The sequence below is a fragment of the Penaeus chinensis genome, chromosome 12 (genome assembly GCF_019202785.1).
Source record: "Penaeus chinensis breed Huanghai No. 1 chromosome 12, ASM1920278v2, whole genome shotgun sequence".
Lineage (NCBI taxonomy): Eukaryota > Metazoa > Arthropoda > Malacostraca > Decapoda > Penaeidae > Penaeus > Penaeus chinensis.
The window spans coordinates 12,402,491-12,423,594 of NC_061830.1; the positions used below are offsets into that span (position 1 = coordinate 12,402,491).

At 36.1% G+C, this 21,104-nt stretch overlaps 2 protein-coding genes across 4 annotated transcripts in view; one reads left to right on the forward strand and one right to left on the reverse strand.

Moving 5' to 3' along the window:
- Positions 1–1,730, forward strand: part of LOC125031093 (probable protein BRICK1-B) — a 3,201-nt gene extending 1,471 nt beyond the window's left edge. Inside the window, exons 2-4 of one of the 2 annotated variants that reach the window (XM_047621577.1) lie at positions 133–206; positions 563–650; positions 899–1,730. In XM_047621577.1, coding sequence (XP_047477533.1) covers positions 184–206; positions 563–650; positions 899–1,057 — 270 coding nt within the window. In that variant the 5' untranslated portion in view covers positions 133–183 and the 3' untranslated portion in view covers positions 1,058–1,730. The remainder of the gene's footprint in view (positions 1–132; positions 207–562; positions 651–898) is intronic. The other variant, XM_047621578.1, reaches the window with a different exon arrangement.
- LOC125031092 (nuclear pore complex protein Nup133-like) overlaps positions 1–8,003 on the reverse strand; it is a 21,226-nt gene extending 13,223 nt beyond the window's left edge. Inside the window, exons 1-8 of one of the 2 annotated variants that reach the window (XM_047621576.1) lie at positions 7,937–8,003; positions 6,110–6,285; positions 4,866–4,993; positions 4,423–4,622; positions 4,217–4,315; positions 3,853–4,074; positions 3,539–3,712; positions 2,605–2,740 (exon numbers count right to left, since the gene is read on the reverse strand). In XM_047621576.1, the coding sequence (XP_047477532.1) occupies positions 2,605–2,740; positions 3,539–3,712; positions 3,853–4,074; positions 4,217–4,315; positions 4,423–4,622; positions 4,866–4,993; positions 6,110–6,264 (1,114 nt within the window). In that variant the 5' untranslated portion in view covers positions 6,265–6,285; positions 7,937–8,003. Of the gene's footprint in view, positions 1–2,604; positions 2,741–3,538; positions 3,713–3,852; positions 4,075–4,216; positions 4,316–4,422; positions 4,623–4,865; positions 4,994–6,109; positions 6,286–7,891 lie in introns of both variants that reach the window. The other variant, XM_047621575.1, reaches the window with a different exon arrangement.
- Between the last annotated feature and the right edge of the window lie 13,101 nt (positions 8,004–21,104).

Below are 21,104 nucleotides of genomic sequence, written 5' to 3' on the forward strand. Positions count from 1 at the left end.
TTAATAAAGAAATAATTACACTAACTCAAATCATGAAAAAATATATATATATTTCATAATATATAAAATCTTGTTTAAATTTACATATGTACATGTTTTTTTTTTTTATTCATTAACATATTTTTCTTCAAGGTTGTGGCTCAAGTACTGGAACTTCAATTCACTACTAATAACAGTGCCAGTATGAACTCTGAGCATATACACAGGTTGGGAGGCAAACTTATGTTGTAGCACATGTAGTTTGTGTAGCCGTACGTTGGTTAAGATATTATGTATTAATAGACATACTATTCCGGTAAAGAAAATGTATCATAGACTGTTACATTTGGGCAATAAGCATCGTTACATTTAGGAGAGAGACGCCTATTAAAGTTCATACTAGGAAGCACCAAAGGCAAAATGGAAAACATTAGACTCATCGTGTGTGTGAATGTTTTTCTTCAAATACACCAGCTTTTAAACCATCATCATAAACTGAACTAACATGTCAATCATAATTACTCACAACTAACCTCCTTTCAATCTTACTCATGAAATCATGTGATATAATCCATTTCTGCAGCATTCTCAAAGACCCAAAGATGTCTGCCCGAAACCAAGTTATAACCCAACAAATAAGACAAGATTGGATCAACAGGGAATATATTGAGGTAAGCAATTTGTGATTACTATGAGGGTATATTGCGGTTTCCTTAAAAACGCATTTAAATTAAACCCTTGTAACACAAACATAATTGGAAAACAAAATATTTGTTAGAAATTTGTTAACTACAATCTCTCCTACTTTTAAAAGATTATTTTGAACAACATTTTCTCTTGCTTTTAAAACAATAAGGACCTACTATGCACATGATTACTAAATTTTTCTTCATATAATTTTTCTCCCTTTTTACACCAGGTCATTACTAGTAATATCAAAAGGATAGCAGAGTTCCTGAATAGCTTCGACATGTCATGCAGATCTAAGCTGAGCCAGCTGAATGAGAAACTGACGACATTAGAGCGGAGAATTGAGTACCTAGAGGCTAGGGTCACCAAAGGGGAAACACTAAATTGATCTTGGCTTTGTAATCTTGCATTGGAAAGAATATATATTGGTTTTGTAATCTACTTGCAATGGAAAGTAAGGAAAATCTTTTGCTTTGTATAGTCACTACTTTCAACAAGTATCATAAATGCCACTATTACATGGTAATGTGTACCTTATTTTACTTTTAAGTAAGCATTATGGCCGCATGCAAAAATGTATGTGAACATTTCATCAGTTTAGACATTAACCAGCATATGGTCACAAAAGTTATACATAATGAAAAAAATTATTATTTTTTTGTGTCTTAATGCTGGTACATAACTTGAAAACCATTATACCAAATAGTTTTAATTTCCAAAGAAACTGTGAAACAATTTTGTGTATATATTGTTTCTTCTGTTAAGTGACCTAACTGGAATTAATATGCAAAAAGATATGACCTACTAACACACTATTCATAATACCTGGATTCTATAAGTAATATGAGTTTCCCCTTTTTCATACAAAAATCAAAGTATTCAATGGATGCACCTATTCTGGAATCCAGTGGATAAAGCAATGGAATATGTTCATTTGTCTTATTTGCTGGGAAAGCCTTCACCTATTCTATCAAATTATACATGTATTCACTTTTAATTACTGTTCATATTTCCTACCTAAGTATATAACGGTACTTCTTTGTAATAAATACCCATAAAACTGACTGAGTTTTTCTCCTACCATGGTATTTTTTTTATATATTAATGGAACTAAATTTCAAGATTTAAGCAAGAATCTCACAGAATTATGCCTAGAAAAATAAAAATTATTTTATTTATAAGCAAGAGACTAGAAAGGTAGTGTATGTTAGAAACTACAATTAAGATTGTATTCCTTTCCCCCAAAGAATCCATACTTTTTTAACATTTTCCAAGTGTTTTTAAACTATTAAAATATTTGTCTATTTTACTTGTTATAAAATAAGCCTATTATTATTTCTGTGCCAAATGTGAAATAATTTTAGAGCATCCTAAAACTTTCAAGATGTGGGTAACACTTCAGGCTTTTGACCTTAAAAAAAAAAACTGTCTGTACAAAGGAATTTGTAATAGGCCTAGCCTAACAGAAATATATTTTTTAAATGTCACAGAAACTCCCACAAAAAAATATGTTATTAGTATGTAATACTTTGTCTTATATGACTATTAACAAAGGATTGAAGCTTTAGTTCATTACTAATAGTGTGATTATTATGACTTGAAAAAGAGAAGTGAAACCCTATGCCAGAATTAATGGAGCTTCTATAAAAATGAAGAAAAATGGTTGACTGGCTGTCATTTAATAGTTATACAGAAATGTTTTTGCCCTGATACAGGTTTTAAAATTTAGAAATTAGTTTTATTTTAGAAGAAAACAGAAGAAAGCTAAATACTGGTTAAATCAATCACATCATTTGTAATGCGCAAAAAATATCAAATATCTACCTGACAACATTCTTCCAAGTAAGTGAAATGGTTCAAGTAAATGAACCATTTTAATGAATAAGTGAAGATTAATAATTAAAAAAAAACTAAAAAAACAACAGCAACACTCACCAAGGGCATAAACCAATTGCTGCGAGACCTGAGGGTTCACTGCTGCTGTCAAAACCATGACTGATGACACCCCTGAGGTCGGCTGCATGTCAACCAACCACACCCTCAACTGTGTCGCTCCTGCTCTCTCACGGCCCTGTAGTGTGATTCCAAATAGGCAACATACACTGATCTATATCCTTATAAGTTTAAAATTATCACTATTTCTATACAAATATTTCTGAAACTAGAAAAAATAAGTAAATGAATAGAAGACACCCAAAGTAATTACACTGGCTATTCTATTAAAATCCACTTGAAACTTGCTGTGACCTGTGGTGGAGGGCCTACAATCAGACATCCAAGCCAGCAGTAACACAGTGAACTATCTGCCCCAGAAAAGGCCAACAAACCTCAACCATATTTCTGGCAAGATAGAACCAAACTGATTCTTTATTTAACATAAATCACCAGAAAGGTCTATGTGGTCAGAGTATTTGTGGTGAACATTTCTTGGGTATGGCTTGGATATACAGGCCTGTTGGAAACAGGCAAGCATCTTCCAAACATTAATTAAAATAATAAACTAAAAACAGAAAACAATATGTATGGTATTTGCTCAGAATAGTGCCACATAACCAGTGCTCTTTGTACTTTGGCAAAAGCCAACCGACCTATCCCAAACAAAAGTCTGTTGTTTTTTTAGCTTTTTTTTAATTATTAATCTTCTATTTAGGAAGTTTTTGGAATGCTCCCTTATTTGACAATTGCTGATCCATATCTAGCCAGAATGTATATGATACAGATTTGTTTGCCTTTGAAGGAGCACAAAGTATGGAGGCTATAAGCACAGATTCACGGTCTTTAATAAATAAATGTGGCCTTACATTATAAATATTTTTTATACCATGTGTACAATCCAGTTCTAAAAATTTCCCATAAATATCACACTTACCCAAACATGATCAACAAATCCTTCTCTGATGTATTTTTCAACATTACACTCATAAACAAGCTTGTCAGGTTCATTAGGGATTAAGTACCACTTCTGCAAGGAGTTGGCAGACAGCACCAGCACTGAACGTTCATCTGACTCTGCACCAGGAACTGCTACTGCACGGACCAAGCGCTGCAAGGAAAACAATTTGCATATTGAATAATCAAAGTGATGTGCAAATAACATCTGATGTATGGGGTGTTCTCTTAAGAGATACAAACCCTATATGTATCAACCCTCTGACATTCAAAGAAACTGCTGTTGAAACATACCGCTTCTGGGGCTTGCGTGGGCATGGATCCAAACACTAGTGAGGAAACTCTGCGTGATATACCCCCTAAGAGCCCAGCAGGAACCTTCAACTGCCTCACATTAATGGTTTGGTTCCCACCCGAGCCCTGGCCTGGTTGGATGAGCAGGGTGGTGGATGTGGTTGTGGCCAGCAGACACCCTAAGGATGACCCCAGGAACACCAGGCTGTCACACTCTTGACCCTGTTCAGAAAAATAATTCTAGATGAGGTAACAAAGAAAGTATTTGGCATTACAGAAAAATATGAGAGATTAATAATGTGTAAGTACAATATTTTAAAATTAATCTTTATTTTTTATTTTTTACTTGTTCCTTGAAAATTACCTGTAGTTCGGTGCTGACTTCAAAATATGAGCCTTCATGTGCTATACTGGGCCAGAATCTGACAAACCCCTCGGGTGATGCTGCTACACACGCTGGTACCTATAGATAAATTATTTCTTTTGATTATATTTTTCCTTTTTGCTTTCTGTTAATCTTCATCAAAATATGTATTTCTTACACAGCAAACATTCTTGATATATCTATACCTGGCCTTCATTTGCTGCATATACAACCACCAGCTGGGCTCTGTGTGCTAAGTCTGACGGAGGTAGAGTGAGTTCCCGAAACTGGTGGTTGACAAGGCGTCTTGAGTCATCCACTTTATACCTCCACACTAAGAGACGTCGGCCACACACAAGCCACGCCCAGCCACACTGTGATAAAACTGCTGACATCTCCACATTTCCTAGGGAATCACGATCATAAAAAAATAAAATTATATGATTCATTAAAAGGATACATCTCAAAACCTTGTAATATTTCTGAAGTACCTACATGGTGCCAGACACAAATTATTTCAAATATATATATATCTAATAATATCTTGCAAGGGAAAGTCTTACATCACGCTAGATGCCTAACTGCAATATATTTATGAACGCAACAAAATATTACAAAAGAACAAAAGGAAACAGGATGGCAAACTTACGGTCAGCAAATGTCAGGGCTTCCATTACCAAGGCTGGCAGGGAGGCCCCATAGCTCTCTAGGGTATACTGGCCACTGCCTTCCATGAGCTGTGTTGCTTGCAGAGATCGATTGAGAGGTGTGGAGCGACTGTGGACAAACAAAAAATGCTTAGATTAGTATATGACAAGTAAATCATAAAACTAAATGAAAGTAAGGGGGAAAAAGTAAGACATATATAAACTTCAACAGATTTTTAATTCTAATTTGCTCTTGATATGAGATAATAAAATTTCCTGTATTTTTTTTTTTTTTTTTTTTTTTTTGGGCTTATTAGAAAAAAAGTAAATACTATTTAAAATATAGTACTGCATAATGTGATACTTATATCAATCACATAAATGTAATATATACTAGTTTATAAAAAAAAGCTATGGCATTCATGGCTTTAACAGACAAAACAAATATTTTCTTTTCTTGTGTAGACAGCTATCATGAAAAATTCCATGTCCATTTCTATCACAAATCTGAATTAGTTATTATATTAGCATCCCCTTTCCATGACCTTCCCATTTCTCCCTTCTTCCTTCTTTCTTTTATTTATTTATTTTTTCTGGCCCATTCAGAAAAGTCTAGTTTTAAATGGTTGCCAATTAGTGACCAAATAAATGTTCAGGTATTCTATATTTCCCCAAAGCTGGTTCTCCAAAAAAAAAAAAAATATATATAATAATAATAGTAGTGACAACAACCCTAACCCCACTACTACTACTACTACTACTACTACTACTTTTACTACTAATTACAATAATGAAAATAATAATAATAATAATAATAATAATAATAATAATAATAATAATAATAATAATAATAATAATAATAATAATAATAATAATAATAATAATAATAATAATAATAATCATTATCATTATCATTATCATTATCATCATCATAAAACAAAACTAGTACTAGTACTACTGAGACTATTACTAATATAAATAATAATAATCCTTATTATCATTATTATATAATAATATGAACAATAACCATAATGATTACAATTATGATTATGATCATTATTATTGTGATTGGAGGAGTGATACTGAGGACGATGACAATGACAATGATGATGATGATAATAATAATAATAATAATGAGGATGATAATATGACTATAACAATGAAAATGGATATGATAATATGACTATAACAATGAAAATGGATAATAATAATAATAATCATAATAATATTTCTACATTCCTCTTACCCTGGTGTTGTAAATGGTGATCGCCTCGCACTGGTATTGAAGCCAACTGCACTGCGTCTGCGTGCAGCAGCAGCTGCTGCTGCTCTTGCACTCGCAGATGTGAATGAAGTATTGGCTGCCCCTCCTCCCCCTCGGTCTGAGACTGGAGTGTACATCTTGCAAATGGGAATGCAGATCTGCAACAAAATCTTGCATTAATGTCTGAAACCTTGATGAGCTAATATCTGATACTTTTACCTTTACAGTGCTTCTATTTAACTTTTGCTTGATGTGTATAAAGTACCAGCATATAGGAGTAAATATGTTTTGGTAAAAGAAAAATATTTATGAAAATGTCATAAATTAAACCTAATTAACCCATGCTGAAAATGCAACATGATCACCAAGATTCAGTAAGTATTAAGAACAGGACCACAGAATAGGACTTTGAAAAGTGCTTGTGGGAATTCCTTCACTTTATGCTAGTCACTTTTTATACTTAACAGTGTTATATTATGTGGTGGGATTTATAATCTTTACATTAACTTTTCCAAAAAAGATTTTGCACTGCACATTTCTTTTCTTTTTTTTCTTTTTCTTTTTTGACAGTAACAAAACACCTCCTTGTAAGCACTGCTATGTGTAGTTTTATTAAATAGACAGAATTTCACTGTGGTGTCTGGCATCCAGTTCACTAAACTCACTAAAATGCTCAATGTATTATGACGAGCATATCTCTAGCTTGATGAAATGGACATTTGATAGGCTGAGTGAAGTGTATTGCATATGACTGGTTATAATTTAAATACAGCATTTTTAAAAACTTCTGCTGGAAGTTGGTGCTGTCATAAATGACATGTGACATTAGATTTTGTTGATTTTGCACCTTGTACCACCTTGTGCTATGCCAAGCATTTACTACAAAATAACAATATTTTGAGTATTGGAAAACTATAGGATATAAACAATAGTATATGAAGACATTGCCAATTTCACAAAATGGGGAAACATTGTCATAAAAAAAAATCTTGTATGCCCACATCTTCCCATACACACAACCTGAGAAAGAACTAGGGATAATGTTACCAAGAGCTACGCACAGATTTCGAGGGAAATAGCCACTGCCATCTTGTAAAGCATAAAAAATAGAGTAAAAAAACATCACATGTACAGGTTTTCTAGCCTCATATCTACTGTAAAATGATAAGTTATCTACAACACCCTCCCACAGATGGTTCTTAATGTCCATTTTCTATAAGTTGGCACGAAATGCTAATAAAGGAGGCTACAAGGGGACACATGCACCCCTGTCTAGGGAACAAACAGAAGGTAGGAAAGGTTCGGTTTGGAATTTTGGTTTCGTAGGATAGCTTGGTCTGTGGAGGGTACGTCGCTCTTGGTAACAAACACCATAACTAACAGGCAGAGAAGCGTGTAAGTATAATAACAGAGAGAGAGAGATGTGTGTTCATCCTGAATGTAATCATCAGATGAAAATTTACTCTCGTGCCAAATAATTACAATACGACTACCAAGTTGAAATCATCTATAATCAAAACTTAATGTTGGTATGCTGGGGGTATGGTATGGTATCTATTCACTAATTCTTTACTCTTTCCTATTTGTTAAGCCAGAGAATGAAGAAGCAAAAAAGAAACAAAAAATTCACTTAAAATTTTTCAAAATATTTCCGTCCTTCAAAACATGAATCATAACTATGACTCGGTTACTCTTTTCCTTCGAACCTACTGACAAATCGCTCCAAAGACTTAAAATAACAGCATAAAAGCGTTATATTCTTACATCAAATAACAGAGCAAAGTAAAAATCCACTGGATATAAGCGTACGTTGCGTTCCCGCCGATGTCTTCAACTCAAATAATAACAAATGTGGACCGGGGTCGTTCTCGTTGCGAATCCACGTGAATCCGGTCCAGGAGAGTTATGCGAACGGTTGAATTTGCTATGAAGTTAATATGTATTGAAGTTAATATGTATTTGTAAATGATGATAATGATCTGGACTATGTGATGAGTGGATTTTTCGGATATCTTGGTTTGTATATATATTTTTTTACGCGTTTTTATTGCAAAACCTCCTGGATCGGTCTAAAATTATGCGAACGGTATACATTTCAAATTAAAGATGACTCTTAGATTGATTTTGGGCTCAACATTGTTTCACACATCCATCAAATCTTGCAATTTATTTATTTTTTCTTATAGTCTGTGTATTTTGCATATGTTTTCTACCTCAAATCCGTCGAAATGGAGTGTAATGTGCAATTATTAACCGGCAATACTGGACTCAACAAGTGGGGAAGATAACCTCAAGAAGCGGTGGGTTTAGCTTATACATTATTTGTTATTCGTACATCTTTGTTTGTGTCCATTAAAATCCCGGGCAGGTCTGAGTGATGAATGATGTCAGGGACCAGCTGCAGTGGTGGGTCTTCAAGGTAAAAATCCCTCAGTGCTCACTCAGTTCCGAGTTGTGCAAATTATGGGACTTTCCAACAGTTCATATCGTATATTTATTAATGTTGCTATCTACTATATTCGGATGGCAGATATTGATAGGAATCCATAAATACAAAATTTGATGTTTCTAGATACGAAAAAAATATATTGAATATAAAAGTAATGCATGGATTGCCTTGCAGTGATAATGTTCACTGAATCACTGAATAACTTCCAGTAAATAAAAAAAGGTCAGTTTTCTTGTAATTATATTAGCTGTCTTCTATCCAAATCCACCGGAAGTCCTGCAGCTTCAGCCTTATGGTGTGGAAAACTGTCAAGCAGCGGCTTCAGTGTTTTGCTTTGCTTTTTGTTCATGCTCCGAATGCCATCCTCGTTGGTTGTCGTGGCGGAGGGGCATACAAGGCGGATCCCAATATTGGGGATTTCCTCCACCTTAGGCCTTATCACATGACTCAGCCAGTTCTGCATGACTTTTCTTCTCCCCTTTTTCTTTTCCTTCTCTTCTCCAACCCTTCTTCTGTCTTCTTTCTAAGATGTGAGAGCATGAAAGGTTGGCTTCAGGTCAGTCCCGAGAAGTCATGGGCACGGTATTCCCTTGCCCCTCATGGGGACACTGAGGGGTAGATCGTTTCTCTTACCAACCTACTTCAGGCTCACCATGGCCAATAATAAAGAGTTTGCATCCATATTACAAACATCGAGGCTTGTCCTTTTACCAACTAACCTCCATAACTTTAACTTCTCTGGTTTCCTTCATACCTCTCCTTTGATCACGTCTCCGACCACTGCTGTTGCCATCCCTTCCTCAACCCAGGTCATTACTCAACCTCTATCCCAACATCCTCCACTCCATCTCCTTCTGCAAATTCTTCTTCATTATCTGCCCCCTCCTCCTTTATTACAGCTCTTCATTCTTATTACCCACCTCCCTGCATTACTGTTTCAATCCACACCTCTCCCTCTCCCCCCTGCCTTCGCCCTTCTACTATTTCCATCTTTACGAACCTTTTGAGTATTCTTTCTAGCAGCCTCTTGCCCGACAATACCTCTTTTCCAACAACGTCTCCAAAAACAAGTAGGAAAAGTTTCCTTCCGCAGCCGTTTTGGTCGACCACGCCTTGCCACAGTTATATCTAACAAGTCCCAATCTCGTGTACTATCTGCCCTGACTGGCCTCACTGGCAAACCTATTCCTGCCCAGCTTCACTCTTTCCTGCACCGAAACTGTTTCCATCTCCCCAGCTGATTGCCCTGTTTACGACAAGGATTTGGTCAGAATGTGAAAACGACCTTCTTCTCTGCGTCGTTGTCTATGATGCAGTGTCAGTACAGTGCTACACTATTCCCCCTCAGGAACCGCCGAAAATCCTACACCAATATTACCAAGATTACCTTCCGCAGACATGACCTATGAAGTTTATATTGACGGGGAGTCCTGCCCTGACCATATCGACCCCTTCACCGTCAGTGTCGAAAATGTTGACGTTTATGCCACCCTGCTGAGCACTGTCGCTCCACAGCAAGTTGCCTTCTTTGTGCCCAGCCTGGTCATGACCGCTGAAACTCCTCTCCGCAATCACGCACATGTGTCCAAGGTCTATCTAAGTGCTTATATAGACCCTGCATGTGCCTATTGTGGTCACTCCCATAATGAATTTTATAGGAGCTGCCCTACCTACAATTGGGAGTCTGAGGTTACAGTTCTCAGATTCACGAGGCGAGACAGGAAGCATGCCGACGAAATTTTTCTCATGCTCACTACTCCATAAACCATAAACATGCTATTGGAACAATTATGGGGCAAAGAAGATATGACCACATCAACAATAGTTATAAGAGGCTAGGATTATTAAAACTCAAAGATGGCATTGATTTTAGATATGCAAATTTTGTATCTGAAAATATAACCAATGCTATAGAGAAAAATAAAGGTATTTCTCTCTCCTACAAAATCCTCTGTCGAGAACCACCCAGAGCCAAGCAGACGTTAGATATCAAGGACCCCGAGCATGGAGTAGAATTCCTGCATCCACTAGAGCAAAACCAACAAAGAACAGTTCCAAAAAAGCTCTTCATGAACAAATATTTTCAAAATACTAAGTATAAAAGATAGTGCATTATGCCAATGTTTGAAAAAATAGTTATTACGTTTTTTCCTTTGTACAGTATCATTCTGTTTCAATTTTGGGCTTTTGTATCCCGAAAATAAATTTTGTTCAGTTTATTTCTGTATCTTTTATAGCCATGGTCAATAATTTGATGCACTCGATGTTTAAGAAGAAGTTTTTATACAACACAAACTCATGTGTAATATTATTTGGTCAATCTCATCTCCTTATCTCCCTCAGTGTCTATTCCTCCTCCTCCTTCCCTCCCAAATTCTTTTGTAATTCTACATCCAGATACTCCAATCTCTACCATATCCTCGGTGTCTACTCTTCTTTCTTCTCCCTCTCCCTGTCGCACCAGCCAATCTACACGTCCCTCCCCTACATTCTACCACATTCTCTCCTACAGCTACATCTTTCTCTGCTCCTTAGACGGCTGTCTCCTCTTCTCTTCCTCATAAGAAAACTTTATTTTCTCAGACCCCCCACCCCACCCAATTCATGAAGACATCCAAAACTTCCTAAACATGAGCCAAGAGAACGCTCCGCTCCCTCATCCACCCTCCAATCCCTCTATTCCTATTCGCTCTACATTTAAAGTGTTATTTCTTCTATGAATGGCATTGCTTCATTGATTAAACATCATTCTAATAGTTCGTGAGAAATAGACATCAGAATTATCTAACCTTTTGCTGGTGTATACCACAAACCATGACCATACTATTATTTGGAGATTACTTACCTGTATTTTGCAGAGAAGCTGCATCTTGTTTAATGAATGTATGTTGTGTTATCTAGTTAAAATAAAGTAAATATAGGCATCTACAAATTGGCAAGATGTTCTACAAATTCAGTAACGCATTTTGGTTTCCTTTTTAGAACATTGTAAATTTAAATTATATTCATTACTTGTTTCATATCTAGTTGTGTTAATATGTAGACAACAAACTGATATATAACATGTATTGAAATTGTATGAATATATTACATATAAGTACTTTTAAAAGGTAAATGGGTTTATAAAGCTTCATGAAAAATACATAAACTCAAACAGGGGATGTGATGAAATGCAAAACTTGAAGTTATTGTTCTAGGCTAACTCACAGGCACCAGAAGTAACCCCAAGCTTGGAATTTATAAACAACACATATTCAGAATTTTGATGCAGATTTTCCAACCGATGTCAGTATGATTATGCCCTTTTATTTTCAATCCCAAGGCAGTTCAACTTGTAATAACATTCTTGTAATAACGTCTGAAAATTGCAGATGTCATAATACGAAATTCCATTTCATTTATTTCAAAACATCTGCAACTAGCAACCAATATGTAGTCCAATCTAATCTATACATTTCAGATTTATTGTCCCTATGTATTTCACATTTAGGTCTTGCTATGTTTCTTGGTTGCATGTCAGTGACCCCATGTAATTGTGCAGTAGATATAACACTTCCATTTTCCAGTTCCTTCAGATCCTGCTAGCTATTAGTCAGCTTTATCTTAGGTATAGGCTGAGTCTTCTTGCACTGTCTTGCTATTTACAGGCACAAGAGCCTGTTGGAAATGTAAGCATAGACGGATCATGCTTTCTGGTACTGAAAATCCGCCATTTTAAGCTAGGGTGTATGAGGGGTAAGTATTCAATTTAGACGTTTACTTGTGTAAGTAGGAAAACCGAGTGTTTTTTTGTTTTGGTTTTTTCTACAGGATGAATCGCACGGCTGGTAAGTACTGTGCCAAGGAAGTTAAATTTTACATAGAAGTTAGGAAAGTGGCTGGATATAAAGGTCTGTATTAATTGATTCTATTTGTGATTTTGTATTTTTGTTGATGGTGATGCAGAATTTTTACAAGTGAGAATATAGTACTTTGAATTTTCCAAGAACTATTCTATTAACTTTGGTTCAGCAACACATCTTGGTCCTGAGAGCAGTTGGTTGCATTAAAACCTGGCATTATCGTGTTATTCAGGGAGAATACTGCCTTCAAACTTCTGGACTTATTGAATGAGGAAGCCATATTAGGGATTCCGTGGCAGATATAGTCATAAATTTGAATTTAACTATAAAACTCTTGCAAGTAACAGGCAAAAAAAATCTTGGTTTGGGATTTTGGAATCAACAGCATTGTTTCAATCTATCCACACGGGTTTAAGTCATATGAAGCATGTACTTTTAGGAGCATAAGTCCGACTGCATTTACAGCCAAGCAAATGTTCAGACGCTAGTGTTGCAGTATTCGTCTTATCCAAAGTAAAACAAAGATGAGGGACAAGCAAAGGGGGACGGGAATGAAGGGGGAGGCAACAAGGCGGGGTAGGGGATATGGCTAGTAGCAAGTATTACGTATTATTGCTATAATGATAACATTAAGTTTAACATTATCATTATTTTAGGGTAAACAGACGAGCTTGGTTACTAGTTGTTTTGCTATACTTTGCTTGTAAATAGATAAATGACAGTAATGGTTAATATTTCAAAAGCAATTAAAAGTGCGACATTCAAAGCCATGTAGCACTATAGGAAGGTATAGTAGCGAAAAAGGTAAGGAGGAAGGGTGAGTTAATGATTAAATGTGCAACACGTCAAAAGTCGTAGACCACTTCAGGGCATTGAAAGGGGTGGTAGAGCAAAAGGAGCAAAGGGGGGTGGGGTGTGTTGGAAGGGAGTGGGAGGAAGGGGTGTAGAGAACATGAGGAGGAGGAGGATGGATGTCGGCAGTCACTTTTACGGGTAGAAGGAATGGGAGTAGAGAGATGGGGGGAGGAGGAGGGATAAGCGTGTTTTTGGGGAGTCATGATTAGAAAGTTTTGGATAGCCTCAAGAGTTTCTGAAAGGGAGTTGGGTGACGAGGACTGAGTAACGAAGGTCTTCTTATGAGAGGTAGAAGAGGAGACAGACGTAGGAAAAGCAGAGAAAGAAGTAGGTGTAGGAGAGAATGTGGTAGATGATGGAGTGTAACGTTCTTATTGTCGGATGCGACAGGAAGAGCAAGAAGAGGGAGGGGTAGACACTGGAGAAGCAGTAAAGATAGGGGTGTGTGCAAAGGAACTTGGCTAGAAGAAGGAGTGGGTACAAGTGGGAATGTGAGGAATAAGGGTAAGAAATACTGAAGATGTAGAAACACCTTGAGACGAAGAGGGAGGGGCGGAGCGAAGGGCAGCGCCGGAGTAGGGGACAAAATAAAAAACCTCGTCGACATGCTTCCTGCCTGGCCTCATGTAGAATGAGACCAAGTTTGTGTCGGAGAACTGCCACCTCAGACTCATGTTTTTGGTAAGTTAGCCAATATAAAATACATTATGGAAGCCAACACAATTGACACATGTGCGTGACTGTGCAGAGCATACCAGGTTGGGCACACATAGGACAGCGGGCTATGAGGGACAGTGTTCAGCAGGGTGACCAAGACGCTAAATTTCTGGCATTGATGGGGAGGGGGAGGGGGGGGGTGATATGGTCGGACAGGGCAGGACTCTATGCCAATATAAACATCACGGGGAGGTCATGTCCACGAAAAGGAATCTTGGTAACATTGGTGGAGGACTTACGACGGCCTCCTGGAGAAATCGTGTAGCACTGTACTGGTACTACATCATAATCAACAAGGCAAGTGAGAGAGTCGTTTTCACAGTCTGACCAATTCTTAGCGTAGACAGGGCAATATGCCGGGAGATAGAGACAGCTCTGTAAGGGGAATCACAAAAAAACGGCAAAGAATATGTGATGTGACGGTGTAGCTGTGTGGAAAGCTAAAACGTGATCAAAAGTCTACGGTCGAAAGTAGACTATTTCTGAATAGGACATCAGTCATATCTACTTTTGCATTTTTTCATCATCGTAATCACCAAATAACTATTTTTCCACATACACTTGAAACATTCTGAATACATAGGGGTTTGGTCATATGCTTTAAAATAAGCAGAAATAGTATCTTCTCGAAATTTTCTTCGACATAGCTGTTGCAGGTTCACAGAAAGTCCTAATTCTATAAAGTTTATCTATTAAAACTTTCCTTTGGGTGATCAACTTTACATTTTCTTTATGAACCCTCGTTTTAGGGGGGAACTATTATAAATTTCAAATGCAAAACCTGTAGCTTCTAAATAAGTTAGTGATTGTTTGTGTTTTCATTCTACTTTTCATGGAAAACATCTATGATACTGATATTGAACAGCACATATACATACACACACACACACACACACACACACACACACACACATATATATATATATATATATATATATATATATATATATATATATATATATATGTATATATATATAAACACACAAATACACACACTCACACACACACACACGCATATATATGTAAACAATACATAGCCAGACTGGATGGTACGTTTCACACTTCTGTCCCCAGCAGCTGCCTTTCCTCCTTGGGCTTACGCAGTTGCCTGCTCGGCGCTCTTTTTTGGCACATCTGCGATGTAAGTAAGCATTCGTCCTCATCAGACAGAGGAAAGAGATGGCAGACCGACTAAGCCACACAGGGTCCAGCTCCACCACCTCGTCCTCGACCTGGGAGGACACGGAGGTCTCTTGGGGGTCTCACATCTACCTTAGTTAATACCCCTTTCATTCACCTGCACTAAGGCCACTCTCTCTCTCGCTGATATCTGGTGGCAAGCAGTGCTCAAGAAACTCTCACTGGCAATATGTATATACATATATAAATGTATATATATGTATATATACATATATATATTTTCATGGTGGCTTTGCCTCAAAGACTGGGATCTGATTACGAGGCTCAACCTCCACCACTTGGGTTCCAGATGTTCCAGACGACAACGGCATAGGTTGCAGTGGCACACCTGGAACAGGCACATTTGGGTAAGCCTTTCATTCCACTGCAGGACATAGGCCTCTCTCAATTCACTATCGAGAGGTTATTTGGCAGTCTTAAACTTGTCTTTTTGGATGCCCCTGCTAATCAACCGTGGTTCGGCGCGCTAACACTTGTACCACGGCGACTCTCTGCCCTTCCAAGCGCCCCAGCAAGCGTGTCCGGAAAGACGAAAGCACCTAGCATCGGCAGAAAGCGAAAGTAGGTCTTAGGGAGGAGCAGACTTCTCAGCAGAAGGAAGAGAGCCACGCTCATACAAGTGATTGCTCCGCAGTTGTCCACGCTGTTTGAGGCCTGTTGTAACGCTCTGTTTTGCATAAAGTTCAGTGCCAGTTCTGTTTCTTGCCTAACTACATAGTTACATGGACATGGCACCCCCGCGGCTGGGCAGGGGCGGCTATGGCACGACCTTCCTGAACGTTCAGAATGACCTCGTCGCGAAGGTGATGGAACTGTTCGGCAAATGTCACGACTTCCTATGCCTCTTGAGCGTGTGTCCTATCCAAACATATGTGTGTGTGTGTGAGGGATTGTGTGTTCGTGTGTGTGTGTGTTCGGTATAGAACTGGTCTGGGATTTCTCGTGTCCCTTGGCCTCTTTCTTACCTCCTTTTCTCTCTCTCTCTTTCTTATGTACATATATTCACACACACACACACACACACACACACACACACACACACACACACACACACACACACACACACACACACACACACACACACAGATGTATAAACATAGATGTGGAACGTACGATTATTGGGTTGGAAAGTTTCGGAATTCAAATAAACATCCTTCAGATTGCCCAAATATCTATAATTTGATTACGAAAATTATGATTTCCGAGCCCTCCTACTGGTTCCTCATTTCGTGAGTCTTATACTCACTAAATGGCCAGCGAACCTTATGTTTGCTACCTGGACCATGAGAAGCCTTATGCTTTTGCAGTGTGAAACGTAACATTAGACAAGATGTCTTATACTCATTTATAAACAGCGAGCCTTATACTCTCTGTCCCGAGCGTCTTCCTTCATGCGGCTTGTCTCCGCTTCTCCCCTCCACATCTCATGTCTACGTCTCCCGTCTACGTCTCCCCTCGGGTGGATACGAGTTTAAAATATTTTCTCTGACACGATATCAATTGTGACTAAAATAACATTAAATGGATGTACAATTATTCTAGTATCATAGTCTATCTTTGTTCGGTGAATTACAGTTACAAATGCTGAGACATGTAAATAGTAAATGCGTAATGATTTTGGTTGTGTTTCATAAAAACCCTTAAAGATTATAAAATGATAATTATTAACTTTCTTATATGGAAATACTTTATTAATTGCGCATTATACTTTGTTGGAGTAATTAAACACAAGTTAGTATGCTTAAGTAAGCAAACCAATTCTTGTGACCATGAATAGGTCTAGAAAATGGGATCCAACGAGTACCATAACGTGTGTTGCTTGGTTCCCGCGATCTCTGCCATACTGCCCATACACGCTTCGCAGCTGCTACCAGATCCTCCATGTTTCTCTGGTTAAGAGATGCCAATACCGACTGTAAATATGGTTGTCGTGTGACAAATATGTACGTCTCATAAGTTCACTTACATCACCTAGAGATGTGTAATTCCGGTGTCCTGATAAAGGGACCGACTCAACCTCTAAGTGGAAGTCCTGAGGTGACTGCCCATCTCGTAGGTATTTGGAAGCAAGCAGACTAAGGAATTCGGTTGCACTTGATGTACCACGGAACTTTGCTTGGACTCTGTCTTTAAACTCTGTCCAAGAAATTGCACCATAAAATAAGGAGGTGATTACCCGGTCTACATCACCCTTGCAATGCATTCTTGCAGCACGGATACGAGTCTCATCATCTGCAGGGCGACACTGCAACTCAATTTGTCTCAGCCAGTAGTCTAATTTATTATTTCTTTCAAGTGGGTTTGCAGCTGGTGACTTTGCCTCAAAGACTGGGATCTGATTACGAGGCTCAACCTCCACCACTTGGGTTCCAGATGTTCCAGACGACAATGGCATAGGTTGCAGGGGTACACCTGGAACAGGCAGATTTGGGTAAGCATTACGTGAGAGGTGTATATCATCTAAAGGTGGAATCACCTACTTGGTTTAAGGGAAGAGGCTGACCCACAGGGATGATGGTAGCTGCAGAAGCAGCCTCATTTTCTGTAGTCGATTCTACATCTTCGACAGCTCCACAGCTGGTTGCAATTAAATTCTGCTGATTAATTGTTCCCTGTGCATCCATCTTACTCAGTGCGTCTTTATCAGTGCTTCGTATCTTGGATGGAAGTCTGACAAATGTCCGTTTTAGAATTTAAGCTTTGTAAAATTCCCTGCAAACTAGACAATCACCAGAACCCGAAGTTTGCTGCTGCTCTCTTTCTCTGGTGAGCTACCGGCTGCTGCTTCCGGCAAAACATCTTTCCTGCGAACCATTCTGTTCTATTAATCAGTATCAAAATACAGTACTAGACTAATGTTCACTTTACACTTCACAACACTATTAGACAGATTTCAAACACTACACAAAATGTAGATTGCAAACACAAACAAAACACAATTATGGTACACAATAACATTCCACAAACAAGACATAAAACGCATAAACAAAATCAACTTGCCCTTGTAAAGTAAAAAGTTAAAAAAAACAGACAGATCAAAAACTTAAATAAAAGTTAAATAGCAAGCATTATTAAATAATAATTGCTCTGCCACCAAAAATGGATTGTAGTGCCAATAATATTTAAGAACGAATCGCCCTTATAAATACATTCTCTTTGGTATTGTTGATAATGTCTAGTACTTTCTTTTGTTTTAAAATTTCATACAAATTCCTTTGCATTTATTTTACTTTGTTGATAATACTGCAGCAATTGATTAATTAAGATACGAATTACTTCTCTTTTAGTTAAAATATGGAGGTATCACAGGGCAAGGTAACTAAAACATTTACACAACACATACAACATTTATTTGGTGCATTTGTAACACATACACATAAATAACATTTCAAACTGAACGCGCCACAGGACGGGCAAACACTAAAAACGAACGCAAAACTAGCAAGGCCGGGAAAAAGCATCAAACCTTCAGGCACACATACCCATAATGATTTTAATTATAATTATGCCAGTTAAGAAAGTGGCTTTAATCAAATATCAATAATGCTCTAATACTTAACTTGCATCTCGGAGATTATGTGGGTGGATCACGAGCAGAACTAAAAACCACCGGACGAAAACCATGCGACCCCACACACACACACACATATATATATATATACATATACATATATACATATATACATACACACATACATACATACATACATACACACACACACACACACACACACACACACATATATATACATATACATATATACATATATACATACACACATACATACATACATACATACATACATACATACATACATACACACACACACACATATATATATACACATATACATATATACATATATACATACACACATACACACATACATACACACACACACACAGACACACACACAGACACAGACACATACACATACACATACACATACACATACACATACACATACACATACACATACACATACACATACACATACACATACACATATACATATACATATACATATACATATACATACACAGACAGACACACACACACACACACACACACTACCCACTCGAAAAGGGTAGAGCGGGTATGTGGAATCAACAGTGACGCCAGCTATCGAAGGTGACAGTCTGTGAAAGTCAATTTGCTGAAGGGTATGCCCTTACATACCGAGTCGTATTCAGTAAAAAGCCCAACGGCACCTAAGAGAATACAAATTAAACTAATGTCTGGATCGAAGTAAACTTTAAAAAAAAGAACAATAAATCAACGAGTAAAAGAGGCAACATTCAAATAAACGCGTAAACAAGTAAAAGGTGGAAAACAAAAACGAGTAAAACAGGTGCACACACGCGTGTGTGTTGCTGTTGATATTTTTGTCGATGCTGTTGATGTTGTTGTTGATATTGTTAATGTTGATGTTGTTGATGATGTTTTTGTTCCCCTTCCTCCCCCTCCTCCTTTCTCCCTCCCTCCTACCCTTGCCCCTTCATAGTGTGTGTGTTTGTCTAATTGCCAAGGTGGTGTTACCTGGGCTGTGTCTGTGGCTTGTTCCCCGTGGCTTTTACTTTCTACGTGTATGAGTTGCGTGAATCATGTTATATATATATATATATATATATATATATATATATATATATATATATATATATATATATCGAGCCCGAGAAAACGACATATCGCCTTGAGAAGTCAACCTCAGGTGTCGTGGGGGAAGTCGCCGCCGTGGCACAAGTGTTAGCGCGCCAAACCGCGGTTGATTAGGAAAGACATCCAATCAGGCAAGGGTGACAAATAACCTCTTAATAGTGAATTGAGAGAGGCGTATGTCCTGCAGTGGAATGAAAGACTGTTGAAAAAAAAAAAAAAAAAAAAAATATATATATATATATATATATATATATTATATATATTATATATATTATATATATTATATATATTATATATATTATATATATTATATATATTATATATATTATATATATTATATATATTATATATATTATATATATTATATATATTATATATATTATATATATTATATATATTATATATGTATGATATATATACTATATATATATATATATATATATATATATATATATAACATACATTATATATTATATATATATATATATATATATATATATATATATTTATATATATATTATATATATATACATATACTGTATATATTATCAATAAATATGTAATATATATGTATAATATATATAATATATACAATATATATATATATGTATATATATTATATATAATACATATTGTGTATATAAAATATATATATATAATATATATGTATATAATATATAAAATTAATATTTATATAATTCATATATACATAATTGATATAAAATTCATATATATAATTAATATATATATACAATTTATTTATATAATTAATATATAGATAAGTAATATATATATAATTAATGTTTATATATGCAAGAAATATATATAATTAATATGTAAATATAATTTACATATAATTAATATACATAATTAATATATATAATTAATATATAATATATAAATATATATATATATATATATATATATATATATATATATATATATATAAAATGTGTGCGTGTGTGTGATATTTATATAATATATATAAAGTATAATAAATATATTATATAATATATACAATATATAATATGTAAAAAATACATATAATATGTAATACATAATATATAAAATATATAATATATATAGTATATGTATTATATGTATAGTACATATAATATAATACATTTATAATATACATAATATATATAAAAATATATCTTTAATATATAAAGATAAACATAATATATATATAATTATGTATTTATAATATATATAGTATATACTATTTATATAATATATAAAGATATACATATT